The sequence below is a fragment of the Betta splendens genome, chromosome 2, assembly GCF_900634795.4.
Source record: "Betta splendens chromosome 2, fBetSpl5.4, whole genome shotgun sequence".
Classification (NCBI taxonomy): Eukaryota; Metazoa; Chordata; class Actinopteri; order Anabantiformes; family Osphronemidae; genus Betta; species Betta splendens.
In genome coordinates, this window is record NC_040882.2 from 8,706,990 (window position 1) to 8,721,070 (window position 14,081).

At 49.6% G+C, this 14,081-nt stretch overlaps 2 protein-coding genes across 7 annotated transcripts; one reads left to right on the plus strand and one right to left on the minus strand.

Moving 5' to 3' along the window:
- Window positions 1–102: 102 nt before the first annotated feature.
- atp5pf (ATP synthase peripheral stalk subunit F6) lies at window positions 103–1,753 on the plus strand. The gene is made up of 4 exons (XM_029132269.3): window positions 103–241; window positions 872–1,041; window positions 1,214–1,338; window positions 1,637–1,753. Exons 2-4 carry the CDS (start codon window positions 872–874, stop codon window positions 1,663–1,665), a joined length of 324 nt encoding a protein of 107 aa, XP_028988102.1. The 5' UTR covers window positions 103–241; the 3' UTR covers window positions 1,666–1,753.
- A 644-nt stretch (window positions 1,754–2,397) lies between these two features.
- Window positions 2,398–13,745, minus strand: jam2a (junctional adhesion molecule 2a). 6 transcript variants are annotated; one of them, XM_029132238.3, is made up of 11 exons: window positions 13,180–13,745; window positions 9,388–9,453; window positions 9,094–9,204; window positions 8,174–8,323; window positions 7,904–8,091; window positions 7,707–7,809; window positions 7,169–7,276; window positions 7,046–7,061; window positions 4,543–4,614; window positions 4,000–4,033; window positions 2,398–3,914 (listed from the first exon to the last, which is right to left on the minus strand). In XM_029132238.3, exons 1-11 carry the CDS (start codon window positions 13,232–13,234, stop codon window positions 3,876–3,878), a joined length of 942 nt encoding a protein of 313 aa, XP_028988071.1. In that variant the 5' UTR covers window positions 13,235–13,745; the 3' UTR covers window positions 2,398–3,875. The 6 variants fall into 6 exon arrangements, with proteins under 6 accessions (XP_028988071.1, XP_055358280.1, XP_055358275.1 ...); XM_055502305.1 differs by lacking the exon at window positions 13,180–13,745 and adding an exon at window positions 10,968–11,908 and having other exon boundaries at window positions 7,046–7,058; XM_055502300.1 differs by lacking the exon at window positions 13,180–13,745 and adding an exon at window positions 10,968–11,907.
- Window positions 13,746–14,081: the final 336 nt, after the last annotated feature.

The following is a 14,081-nucleotide window of genomic DNA, read 5'->3' on the forward strand; positions in this document are numbered from 1 at the left end:
TCAAATCAATGAGAGAAATACTGGAAAAAGTGAAACGCAGAACGTGTAATTACGCTACTATAATCGTTTTTACTAATTTACTGTTTTGTCAAATATGCGCAGCGTTGCGCAACAGTATCTTAATTGACTGGGAAAATGGTGCGCAATATTTTGAAGCCCATAACCGTCTTCCGATCACCACATTCCCATAATCCACCGCGGTCCTCCACATTTGGATCTTGTACAGAGTGTCAAATCCAAGGTGAGTAGTCTGTGTTTAAGCAGTGTTTCGCAGAATATTTATCTCTGAACTTTACTCTGTTGGTGCGCGTGTTTAATATGTATGTTTATGTAAGAGTTAGATTAGCGTGAGACATTATAATGCAACAAATGCTAAAGGCGAACCTTTTAAAGCCCGTGTCCCTTCCGCTAAGTCTACTGTGTCTTAGTATGTTAGCGTTAGCTAAATTTTCTGTTTTGAAACATAGGGTTTATATTTGTGAACGCAGACTTAGACCAGCTCGTTATCATGAAGTTAAAGAGAACCCCACTTCGTATAGAGTCGTTGTAAAATTTCACTAGTAAGTAACGAATTGAATAGCATATAGCAAATGACGTGTAGCTAGCTAGCTAGCTAGTTAGCTTTCAGTCAAGCTCGAGCTACTTAACCTTGTGCTGCAGCAGCATGTAAATACAATAAAGGCTGTAAGGTCAGTGAATTGGGTGACAGTCATTTAAGAGGTCCAACACACTTAAATGTAATGTAGTTTTTAAGGCTTAATGCAGGATAATGTTTTAACCCACTTCTGGTCCTGTCGGAGTTGAACTCCTGCGTACGCATTTGTAGCTATAGGTGAGCTCTTATTCTCCCGTCTGGATGCTTCTCTTTTAGATGGCGCTTCACCGGCTATTTCAGCTGACCTCCGTGCTGCGCTCCGCTGTGAGCCAGACTCTGCGCAGGAACATCGGTATCTCCGCTGTCCTCTTCAACCGGGCCAAGGAGCTCGACCCAGTCCAGAAACTGTTCTTGGACAAGATCAGGGATTACAATGTCAAGAGCAAGTCAGTATATATTACACAACTTCTGTCATACAACCATATGATCATTTGGGTTAACCAACTCGAAGCAGAAAATAGACCTCCATTTGTGAAATGATAAAAATAAACACATTTTTTCACAAATTGCCATCAAACTAATATGTTGTCTGATCAATTGATGTCTTTACTCTCTTAGGGCTTCTGGCGGCATTGTGGGTGCAGGACCTGCTTACCAGAAGAACATGTCTGATGAAGTAACCAAACTACAGAGACTATATGGTGGTGGAGACCTGACGAAGCTCCCTGACTTTAAATTTCACGGTTGGTGTGGCATTCTATCTGTTGGCATTCTTTACTGACTTTATCGTTTGGTCCTGAATTGGGATTTTTGCAAATTCCCAATTAAGTATTGACTTAATAAGTCAATTATTTATGTTGCTTTAATCAATTTAAACAAATGGATTGTAAAAAAGTGTTTTTTGTTTTTGAACATTAATTTTGAAATGGCAAATAATGGGATGGGATTTTGAGTGAATTTTAGTTATGCTTACAAATACATGGTTATGCACATAAACAGTCTCCTAAAATACTAATACTAATCTTTTTTTTTCTCTTCCAGAGCCGAAGTTTGATGAAGTTGCCAAGTGAAGCTTTCCCAGGTCCATGTTTATCTTCCTAAATGATACAAGTCACAAATATGTTGTATTTAATAAAAACCCAGTGGATTGAACTATGATGCATGAAATTCCAGTTTCTTTATGCTGCCTGTAAATTACTTAGAATATTCTAGGGCCTTATTTTGTGAGGCTAAAAGAAAAAAATGTCTTATAACCATTATATATTACACAATTAATAATTTCACATAATTAATTTAAATAATTGATCGTTCTAATTGGACTCATCTGATGTGATGTTTCACTGTTAATACTGGTTAATACTGGTCATGTCAGGGTGGGGTAATGCCTAAAATAAAATAAAATGAATATGTATGAGTTTGTATATACATGCAAGATTTGAGTATTATAACTTGTTTTGTGAATGCCCCAATATAAACAAACGTAAGGTGGACTGAGCCAAAACTGTATCATGACTGGTTGTAATTTCTATGCAGGTTATCTGAAATGACACTGAGTCAGATGTTGGCGGAGCCACATGCTGTAGATGGAAATGTGCTGTCACTTGGAATTAAACTATGCTGTATAACCACAAGGTCAGAGATGCATTCAAGCATCTCCTGGACGAATATTTGAAACCCAAAATAGTCTTGGAAAGGTTAAGTTCCTATCAGATTTTTAGATTGTGCAGTCAAGCATAAAACAAAACCTCTTTCAAATTTAGCTCAATATTAACCCACAAGGTTATGCAAAATGGCATCCAGAATAAAGATTATAATGTCTAATTTTATTTGGCAGGTCACCCAAATAGTGAAAGTAGTTTAAATACATCAGCAGCTCGACAATATGTTACATTGTTAGTAAATTAAACAATCAGATTTAAAAAGCACATGTGGCAGTGATTCAGTATTAAAAGTATTAAAATTAAAATGAGTGTTCATACAGTTACTGAAAATTTAGAGCCATATAATAGGCATTATGGTGGTAAAAGTGTCCTGACTTCATCTGAAAATACCAGCTGGGGATTTTCTGTGTGGATTTGACTTTTACCTCTCTTCACTGTTTCCCTTCTTACAAGTAAGAAGTGGGACAGTTATTTAATTGGGAGGTTTCAGTAGTTCTTAAACACAGTGAAGCCAAGGAGTTCCTCAACAGGGTCTGGAAATATGATCACGTGACCCTCATTTTACATTCTTTTCAAATTTTTAAATAGTAATATTTAGCATAACTACCCAAAAATACTATACTCTGTAATCAGTTATGCAAATCAAAAGATATATATAATCAGAAATCATCAAAACCTGTATTTTAGGTATTGCATAATTCTAATGACAGTGCATTATGGTTTTGAATAAAAAACTTTATTACTGCTACACCATTCAAATAAAACTCTGAACAACCCATTCGCACGGTCTAAAACCACACACGCCATGTTGATATACATTGATAAACTGTGGCACAATATAAAGACAGAAAAAGTAAGGCAAGTTCTTTACAAAAAAATGTGATTCATAGATAAATATGACAGACAAATCAAAAAGGCACAAGGTATATATGTATATAAAAAAGACCATGCAGGCACATTAGGATGGAATGGGGTTGGTCTCAGTATAATTGGCTGAAGTGACTTCCTGATCTCCTAAATTGGCTATGTCTGGTTGTTACTAAGATTATGAGGATCTATTGTGGCACTGTGGCCTCGGGAAGCCCGAGCCCCAGTGCTGTAGAAGACAATGACTGGCTGAGGTAAACGGTATCCGTTTGAGTTGATTTAAAACGATTACACTGCTTTCACGCCATCAAACGTTCAAAGCAAAAAAAAAATACATCTCCCAATCCGTCTTTGGTAAAAGAAAACCATATGAAAAGAATTGGCCTGCAGAGGGAAGAAAACGTGTAAAGGTCTACCAATCTGGGGGGGTTGTTTAGAAAAGCTCGACTGGAGGGTCAACGTGTGACCACCAGGGGGGAGCAGAGTACCACAAAGCTCTATTTAATCCCATAACCAGCAGAACACGTCAACGACAAATGCAAAACCACACAGCAGAGCACGGGAGTAGAAAGCCTTGCACATTTGCTCGTCAGAACCCATCCGGACGAGTGATGGAGGAAGAAGATTGAAATTAGCATGGAAGAACAAGAGCTCATTCAGAGTCCAGAACGAGGAGGGGAGGGAGGGGTCGGACAATCCAGTGTTGGCACCTTTCACGACTGATTGTGTATTCTCACAGGAAGGCCAGCTTCTCAGAGCATGAATGACTGGGTGTGTTTAAAATCCTGGGGCTGGGGAACACAGAGAACAATTAGTAACTCACTTCCGCATGTGGGACATTCTGCAACGGTGGTGATGGGGGGGGGCTCAACTTACTTCTTGCGGCGGAGTGATGTAGCTGACATTGGATCTGAAAGACAAAGGCACGTTAAGACAGTGGCACACAGTCAGAGAGGAGAAGGAAGTTGATGCAGACAGCTGTATCCTGAGTCATGTCTTGCCCTGCATAAATAATGCACATCATACATGGCAAAGCCCCCGAGGGGCTAAAAACCAAAAGTCTGAACTGAACTGTGGACTGAGCAGGACTGCAGTCAGCTGCGGAGCGCAGCGTGTATGGAAGGTTTAGGCTTTGCTGTACTAATGTTGTTGTTGAGGTTGAGCTGCGTATAGAGAGCTGGTCTGCTTTGACCCAAGGGTAAAAGATCAGCACCTAACTAAGGATCACTAACACCTCCTATCTGATTTGTTTAATCCAGACGCCGGTGGCAGCAGCCACTGTACCTGTGTCCTACGCTGTCACAGTCAAACACTCGTCTGCCGTGCGGTTGGTTCGCAGCCGCATGCGAGACTCTCATTATTTTTGCCTGTTAATTGCCTCCTTATCTGTCGGTGCTGTGGGCCTAAGCGTTAACTCACGTGTCCTCTGTTCTGTGCAGGGTTTGGCTGCTGATGTGGGCTGCACCGTGACACTGGGAGATCCAAAATGACCTGTAGGGGTCATTGTGCTGGCTTTAAAAGCTGGAAGCAACACGGGGGGAGTCACTGTGCACTCACACGGCACACCATGCTTTTTATAGAGTGGCGGTATATTAGTATGGAATATTTAATAATTCATTCATGTGCTGCAACATTTAGCCTTGCCTCTAATTGCTGTGCCCAAAAAAAGCAGTTTATACGCCGTACGTGTGATTTGCATATAAAATTCCTGCTTTGCATATTGAGGCTGCCGCTCGCAGTTTGTTTTTCCGTGTGAATATTAAGACATTTGTCCTCATCGCAGCTTTCGCACATTCCTGAAGGTGCAAAGTAAAGAAGAAACGGGTTCGCGAGGGCCCGTGTGCGTGCGGGGACGTCTGACGGGTTGACTGCGCGCTGGTGGTTGGTACATGTAGTCCTAGGAGGGACAGTCATCGGCTTCACACCAGGCTTAAGACGCATTTAACATGGCGAGAGGCTGGAGAACACAGTGGGTTGACTCATGTTAGTCATTAATGAACACACTGTGGCTTGGTTTGGAGTAGTTCAGTCTACCAGGCTTCCCTACAGCCTGAATGTGAAGCCACCAAACATTACAGCAGGTGTCCTCTGTGTGCACAGACAAACTGCAGTGCATCCGTTCTTCTCAGCCTTATTTTGAAGTCGGAATGAGAACAAACCTGCGAGCAATGACCTCAATAAATAGAAATTTCAAATAGAAATTCCAGGTAAAAGGAACTTGGCTGCTGAGGCGCGCATGCGGTGTTGGAGTACTGTTACACAGAAATGTCACACATCATCTTAGTTTTAATAATAGCATTGATGAATAGTCTCTTAGAAAGCTGCCATTGTTGTCGGCATCGCAATGCACTCTGGGTAATGGTCTCACATCTTGGCTCTGAGCTTGTGTGGGACAATGATGTCATCTGTGACGTCTTCTCCATTTGAGATGGATTGTAATTTGACCGGGGATGACACAACGGCGGACTTAGCCGATCAGCTGAGGCGCCGCGCGTTCTCCCCGCTCTCGCCTCCGGTGGCCGTTGTTCTGGGGGGAATTGATTGTTGGAACGTCCTCAGTCCTGACATCCCCGCCGATTCTGTGCTCTGGCTCGTATTAATAAGGTTAAAAAGATGACACTCTTGTCTAATACATTACAATGGCCTGGATCTGTGCAACCATGTGATGTCCTTACCGAGAATGCAATGCCGAATCAATAACAAAGGCAGAGAACTAAAGGCATAATTTCAAACAGTGATTGTGTATAATATTTACACTTACTGGTCATTTTATGAGGTTGATGAGTCGCTCCACTGCATTAGACTTTACAGGTGTACCTAATAAAGTGGCCAGTATGTGTATGTATCATAGAGTAACAGTACTCCAACAACGTATCCAAGTCTTAACAGAGACGGTTCCTTTAAGCAAATCACTCTACAGCGACAAAACCATTTAAACTGTGAAAAAACAGACACAAGATGCCATCACAGACTCTTTTGTTTTTTTTAGGAATGATCCAATGTCTGCTTTTAGCAAAAGTGCTGTCTAAACATGCAGCCAGTCATTAAGCATCACAGCCAGATGCTGAGGTGAGCCGACACATGCAGCGATCCAACAAACCACGTCTGAGGCCTATGCAGCTCCTCTCTACGGCCCGTAGCAATAAAGCTCTGTATTAATAATAATAAACTCGACTTCAGTGCTTTCTGAACAATGCAACTTTAAGTTTCTCCCATTGAACGTGTGCGTCGACGGCCGAGCCGCAGCTACAGTCGACTCGTGCACATGATCGGCGGATCAGAAATCATGTCACATTGTCTTTGAGTCTCTGCGAAGACGCCCGTTCTATAAATAGGGGGGTTGACACTGACAGCTCCAGTTAGCTCAGCGAGATGAGCATCAGACTTTAACCCAGACAAAGAGCTCCCGCGTCAGCGCCGAGGACCGACTCTCCTAACGAGCCCGTAATCAAACAGCGGAGCGGATCGGAGCGGGTCAGTCGCACGAGGACACGCAGCTCGTGTGGCGTCTGGAGCATTCGCAGGACGAGCGCCGTCTCATTCCTCAATAAATGAGCTGCTTCAACTTACGCATCCAGTTTCAGCGTAATTGCCTGCAATTATTCCCGCTGCCAATGTTTTCCCTCTTTGCTGATTAGCACGCCGCATATTAGTCACAATCGCGTTGCACTGATTGTTCCCGCTGTGGATCGATTTGAAGCCGGGCAAAAGCGCAGGCGACCCGTTTCGGGGTCCGTGCATCTGTTGCAGCCGATCACGGGACGAGCGCAAACACAGGCAGCTGTCGCTCTTTACAGTCCTGACTCAGCACATGGACACAGGCTGAGCAGTGACAGCCCCCCACCCCACCTCCACCCCCCCAATGATTAGGCCGTGTTCATTCACTCAGTGTTCAGTGTTAATGCAATCACAGGGCTCCTACCTTCCTCTGTGTCCTGCTGGTGGGTGAGTCACCAAGTCCATGTAAGAGAGAAGGGTGTGTGTCACTTTTCAAACTAAGTCTAAATTTAAAACGAAACCACAACAGCAACGGGGTCAAACTCACGGCTGAAGAAGCCGTTGCGGTGTAAGAGAAGGCCTCCGCAGCTGCAGGCCGCGACCAGGAACACGACCACCCCCACTCCGGCCACGATGGCCGTGATGTTGATGTCCTCTGGAAGTGGGAGAGAAGATAAACACCAGCCCTCAGCGCTTCCCAGCATCCCGGTCACATTCCCTATCATTTATTAAGTGCATGGAATGGTTGCTCGCGTCAACCCAGAGTTCGATTTATAATTTATTACGAGGCTGCAGACGCTCCGTCAATAAAAGGCTCATTTTAAACATGTAGGATGTCAAAGTTTGTAGCGATGTTCCAGGTTTTAGGAACGAGCCGGAGTTTAGTGGTTTATTCCTCATCACTGAGTGTGTGTGTGTGTGTGTGTGTGTGTGTGTGTGTGTGTGTGTGTGTGCGTGTGTGTGCGTGTGTGTGCGTGCATGCGTCTGTTTGTGTGTGTGTGTGTGTGTGTGTGTGCGTGTGTGGTTGTGTGTGTGTGCATGTGTGTGTTTCTAGCATGTGTGCGTGCGTGCGGATACAAACACACCTATGGTCAGCTGTTTGCCCTCACACATCTTGGCTGGCCCCACGTTGTTCGATGCCTGGCAGCTGTAGCGTCCGCTGTCCTCTTTGGCCACGGACCTAAACTCCTGAAGGGGAACGAGAAGCACGCGTGTGTTTAAACAGCCTGGACCCCCCACACACACACACACACCCCCCACCCGGCGGCGCCCGCTGCCTCACCAGTAGTCCGGTGTGCGCGTCGATCAGGTAGGTGGCGTTGGCGTGGCGGGGCGGGCTCATGGGCTTGCTGTCCTTGAACCACAGGTACGTGGCCGGCGGGATGCTCTGCTGGTCCCTGCAGCGCAGCTGCACCACGGAGCCCGTCACCGCCGAGCTGGGGATGTCGCAGGACGGCGTGTGCGGGGGCACTGCGCGAAAGGGACAGTCACGGGGTCACTGAGGCCGCCCACACGGGCCGACCCGCCGGTTTTGAGCAGAACCCGACGTTACCCAGCACTTTGAGCGTCACGTTGGTCTCGCCCAGGCTCACGGAGTCCTGGGGCGCGCTGATCTCGCAGCGGTACTCCCCGGCGTCGTCCTGGGTGACCCTGCGCAGCGTCACCGTGGCCCCTTCGATCTTGGCCCGGCCCTCGAAGGGACCTGAGAGGCAGAACGAAAGGTCATGCAGCGCACGAGGAGGAAATGTCTTCTCTGGCTGAGGGCGAACGAGACGAGCAGTAGGAACGAGTGCGGCGGTGCCTCCGCGGCACTTAGTCCATAATTGACCTCAGTGCTTCTTAATGATAAAATATTAAAGGGCAACTTCACTGATTTTCATCTAACTGCCTATTTGGGGAGAGCGCGTGTTCGTGAACAGTGTTAAATCCCCGCCCGCTAGAATATGTCAGTGCTCCTGGCTAAGAATGATGTCATCTGGAGAAGGTCAGGCCGCCGCGACCTCCGCAGCGTGAGCAACGCGGTGACACGGCATGAGGTGGAAAACGTCCTCCAGGTGACGCGGTCCGGAGGAGCGGCGCGGACCGGCGCAAGTCTGCGGAGCCGCGCGGTGACGCGCACGCGGCCCCTCCGGCTCGCCTCGTCACCGACGCTCAGCGGCGGCGACGAGCTCCCAAGGAGGAGCGAGGTCGGTCGGTCGGTCGCTGGCCGCGGCCGCGACACGTTCCTGAAACCCGTCAGGTTGACTTGCATTATCTATAAAAGGGAGCGTCTGTATGATTTATTATTCACTCCGGCCATTAAATCCACAAACTAAGCCACTGAGGCCAACGATCAAGGAGAAGAGACACTTAAGATTTTATGCCTTGACACCACTGACACAGACGGTGCTAAACCAGCCCCCCCGCAGCGCATCCGGCCGCTCCCGTTTCCTGCCGTGGAGGTCGGTAACAGGCGGCGGCGACGAGCATCACCTCTGAAGTTCCCCTCATAGTAGACGAAGGACACGTCTTTGCCCTTCTTCTTCCACTCAATGCGCGGGTTCTGGTCCTTCTCGGTGCGGAACGTGCAGGACAGCACCGCGTCTGCACAAAGGAGGAGAACGTGATCAGTGCGGTATTTATAGCGGCACGGTGAGGCGTTCAATCATCTTTTACGGCTCCGTCTATTTATAGCGCCGCGGTTGATTCTGCGGCGACGGAGGCTGGCGGCTGAAGGCGTTAAAAGGGAGCGAGATGATGAGACGGGGTGCTGTGTTTGTGCCTCACCTGAGAACTCTTGCACCTCCACCCGGTGTCTGCTGGTCGACACGGTAACGGGGGCGGAGGGGGAACCTGGGGGCGATCCAAAACAGAGGGTTAGAGCGCTTGTCATTCCCTAGAGGGCACGGGAGAACGCTCAGTGCGTGCGCGTGCGTGCGCGTGCGCCTTTCCTCCAGGAGCTCGGAGGTAAGGCCAGGATTACTCCCCGCTCTGCTTTAATCCCGCGGGGTTAAGGAGCTGCCCGCCATATGTTTATTTAAGTGCAGGTCGGGCATCTCCACGGCCGCTCGTCCAGATTAACCTGAGGCACGACGGGAGACGGCGGGGAGCGCTGTCCGCGCTCGTTTCCTGCCCGCTCTGTCACCGACGCCCCGCGTGCCACCGGGAAGAGGAAGCCGGAGACGCGGCGCTTCCTGTGATTGGCTCAAAATGGCACGTTCGCGTCTGGCCGCGAGGCGAACGTGAGCGAAGGCTACCTGGGCGCGAGGAACACGGCGAGATCCGTAAAAGATTTAAGGCCGACGTCTCCCCGAAGGGTGTAAATAAAGAAAAGGGAGGAAAAGGTTTTAGACTCAAGGCCATGCATTTTTGAACTTACATAATAAATGCTGAAGGAGCCTCGGGAGGGACTTACTCAGAACATTAGCGGCTAAAAAAATGGTTCACGTGACGTGATGTTCAAAGCAAAAACAGCCCTGCACACTGACGCAGCTCCAGTTTCCTGTTGGGCCTTAACTTCCCGTGTCGGCCCATTGTTCCTGGATTACTACGAGTTACAGAAAGTGGAGACAAAGGGCAGGAAGTGTTTTGAAAGAGCACGAAGGTGGTCGTGTCGAATCAGAAACGGCGTCAACGTCTTACTTAAATAACAGCTATTTTTAATTCGGCTGTTAAATAAAGAACCAGCCTATACAATAATAATGTCATCTGCCAGATGCAGCGTGGGGCGCTCAAGTGTTTTTAAAAGCTTTTCAGGAAGTTGGCTCAATGCACTCGGGCGTCGCTCGGTCAAACCTGGAGCTAAGTGAATTAAAGCGGCACGCCGTCCCCGCGGACGCGCCGCGCACGCGCCGCGCCGCCGCGCGTCGACTCGCGGCGGCCGTAACAGGATTATGACCGGAGCCCCGGCTCGCGTACCTCCCTCTGAGGAGTGTTGTCTCACAGAGGGATGAGCAAGACGAGAGAGGGAGATACAATGAGATTAAAAGGGGGACGAGAATGAGTCGGCCTAAGAATAGAATACAAATGAAGAGGAGCGGAGGAGAGTGAGGCGCGCGGAGGGAGGCGGGGGAGGAGGGGGGCAGGGACCTGCAGAAGCATGAATAAAAGAGAGAGTGGGATTGAAGGCGCGGGAGATGTTGTCAGACAGTGGGGCTGTGAATGGGAGAAGCTCTTGTCACATAGTGTGAGACCGGGCCCGCCGCCACCTTGAGGAGTGTCTCTTTGAGGCGCAGGAAATGTAACAGGCCCGATAACGTGTCCACACTTTGCGGCGACACGCAAACGTACACGCGCGAGCGGCGCGGGCAAAAGAGGGGAGCCGGAGCCCGCGCGCTCCCGCCGCGCCCCGTGTTCCCGCCACCAACCGCCGCTGTCGGCTTCAATGGCCTCAATTAGCCGCGGAGGCGTCGAGGCGGACGGCGAACACATGGACCGCTCACGTCCGTTCACAGAGTGCATGGTGGGCTACGTTTCCACGGGGACGCCTTTAAAAAAAAAAAAAGAAAGAAAAAGGTCACGTTGCGTGCTGGCGTGCGAAGCTTGACCCGGCGCTGCGCTGCATGTCACGTCGGGGCCGCGGCTCTCGTGCGCCTCGCTCTCGCCCGCTCGTCGTCCTCGTTAGCCAGCAAATGAAGCGTGAGCTTAAACAACGCAGCTAGCAGCTATTAGCGTTAGTCATCCCCATGTACGGACGTAACACTACAGCGCGTGCACTCCGAGGACGAACGGCGCTCTGCGCGGGAGCGGGGGGTTGTGGGTAAACACGGGCGCCGACAGACACTTTCCACAAGACTACGACAGCGTCTGTCGAATGTAGTAGTTAAATTACTATCATTACCAGCGTACAGCTGATATTATTTTACACATTTTTAAAATAATTTATTGAAAGGCGCCGTCTGAGCTGCTCTAGTTCGTCTCATGTCTCTGGGTTACAGCGACCTTCTGGTGTTGTCACACTGATACTGGGCCTTGTTGCTGCTGCTCCCGACGTCTACTGAGACGTGCAAAGAGGCTAAAGTGGAGGTTTTCATGTTTTAGTTAACAAAGACAAAGCGGTTCCCCTTCACGGCACGAATCACCAGCTGAGCCGAGTGAGACGACGTAAACGTCTCTGAAGCTTTAAGTCGTTGGCAGCAGCCTGTGTCTGTTGATCCTCCAATATGGTGGCCGGTGTCTTAACACAAATGCATGCGTTGAAGGCCTGTGGACCAACGTGTTACAAAGGCGAACGCACACGTCAACCACACACAAACAGCCTGAACCCAGAGGGGGAGCCGCCATACGCTTTGCCCCGAGTGGAAATGCAAGGATGGCTCCTTGGCACGCAGCCTCACTGTCATTGGGGGGGGGGGGGCAGTGACAATTAAAAGCACTTATTCAAATGAATGGGAGACGCACGGAGGAGGAAGGAGGATGGAGCCATAGGAAGTGTCCTGCCTGGCTGTGTGATATAGATAAGGTTGAATGTGAACAACAGAGACGTTTCAAGGCTGTGTGTGTGTGTGTGTGTGTGTGTGTGTGTGTGTGTGTGTGTGTGTGTGTGTGTGTGTGTGTGTGTGTGTGTGTGTGTGTGTTCTCTGTTCGAACAAAGCCTCTGTGTATGACTACATCCCTGTGAGCAACAGCTGTCTCCGTCAGGCACGCTGTGTGTGTGTGTGTGTGTGTGTGTGTGTGTGTGTGTGTGTGTGTGTGTGTGTGTGTGTGTGTGTGTGTGTGTGAGACGAATGGAGAATAGCGGATGCTGGTACAGTGACACACCCAAACATTTCCTCCTGGACTTTGTAAAACTCTACAGCAGAGCACATTCAACGCTACACTGACATCTGTGGAGCTGGACGATGAGTGATCTCTGTCAGGCTGCCCACAGTGGGAAAGAACACACACACACACACACACACACACACACACACACACACACACACACACACACACACACACACACACACACACACACACACACACACACACCTCTGAACCCGTGACCTGACAGATGGCAAAACGTGGACAGCAGAGTAAAATGCCTGTCAGTCACCCTCACTGTCCCATCACATCCATCCCACGCCGTCGCCAGCGTTACGGCAGCACCCCCTCCCCTCTCCTCTCCCCCCTCTTCAAACGCAGCCCAGCGAAGCTCTCACCTCGTCCCCTCTGCTCTATTTCGGCTCCACTAACAACACCTCGTCACGACCGAGCCCGGCCGGAGCGTTCTGGTGGAGGTCCAAGCGCTGACCTCACGCGTGGATCTGCCACCGTCCGCTGCCAAAAGCGCCGACCGCCCGCCACCTCCGCCCGTGCGGTGGAGACCTGCCAAGCGCAGCCTCGGGGCCAAGTTGTGGGTCGGCCCACGCTCACAGAGGGGCAGCGAACGCATCACACAACCACACTCAGCACAACATGGTCACACGAAGTAGGAAATTCTAATGTTTAAAGCCTAATTAAACTTTTTACCCTGGTCAGTTTAAACACAATGAAGCTTTCTGAGTAGTTCTACCTGAAGAGGTAAACAGTGAGGAAGTGAATAGAACCAACACAGAGAACCTGTTTGTTCTGGAGGAACAGTTTCCGTTTTCCACTTACATTGCATGAGTAAAATAACAATAGGCAGATACAGGGACGTCCCCTCCATTATCATCCACAACTCCGGCTGAGTGTTGTCTTCCCTGGACGCAGCGAGGAGGCAGAGACTCAGCTTTCTTCTCGCACTTCTTCCCACCTGTCCAATAATTCATCCAGCTTCCTGGGAATGAACTGCGCTCCGCGGGGAAAGCGGCCGGACGTTGCCGGGCGCGACGCGACACGGCGCGGCACGGCGCGGCGCGGTGCGGTGCCGTGCGGCGCGGTGCGGTGCCGTGCGGTGCGGGGCTGCCGTCGGGCGGGCTGATGAGCGGGGACGCACCTCGCGGGACCGGATCGGCTGGAGACGCCGGCGCGATCGCTCAGAAGTGTGTGCGGCGGACGGAGCGGCGCGGTTCCGAGCCCGCCAGCGGATGGATATCCTCTGTCCTCCTGTTGGCGCGGCTTCGGCTTCGGCTCTGGTGGAGATGGAGGTGTAGATAGACGGAGGTGGAGGGAGGGCGGAGTGTGCTGTCAGACGAGCAGAGCGGCAGAGCGCTGAGAGCGCAGCGCCGTGTCCAAGACGCGCACTGCACTGGCAGGCGCACGCACAACGGGACGACAAGGTGTGGTCCCCGTCACCCGCACGGGACCCGGCGTGACCCCAAAGTTACACGTCACCCAATCTGCTCCGCGAGGGACGGCTACAATTTACCCTTTAACAACGTTGTGTATATTACTTTGACATTATAGACTAATTACGACTTAATTAAATTTGCAATTAAAGAGACAAAGAAGGGAAGTAGTCGAATAACCACAGGAGACAGACTTGCTCTGATGTCAACATCAAAGGTGTCCGACATTTCCGACGTTAATGAAGTTGTTTCAAGTTCTGGGCTTAAAGCTTTTAGAAATAATTTCATAAT

Bases quoted from the DNA above. Each gene is read 5' to 3' on its own strand.
- atp5pf (XM_029132269.3), top strand. From the start codon at position 872: ATGGCGCTTCACCGGCTATTTCAGCTGACCTCCGTGCTGCGCTCCGCT. The intron at 1,042-1,213 runs GTCAGTATATAT...TTACTCTCTTAG, and splicing joins GATTACAATGTCAAGAGCAA to GGCTTCTGGCGGCATTGTGG. The intron at 1,339-1,636 runs GTTGGTGTGGCA...TTTCTCTTCCAG, and splicing joins CCCTGACTTTAAATTTCACG to AGCCGAAGTTTGATGAAGTT.
- jam2a (XM_055502300.1), bottom strand. From the start codon at position 11,061: ATGCACTCTGTGAACGGACGTGAGCGGTCCATGTGTTCGCCGTCCGCC. The intron at 9,205-9,387 runs GTGAGGCACAAA...TCCTTTGTGCAG, and splicing joins GGAGGTGCAAGAGTTCTCAG to ACGCGGTGCTGTCCTGCACG. The intron at 8,324-9,093 runs GTGATGCTCGTC...TCTGCCTCTCAG, and splicing joins CTATGAGGGGAACTTCAGAG to GTCCCTTCGAGGGCCGGGCC.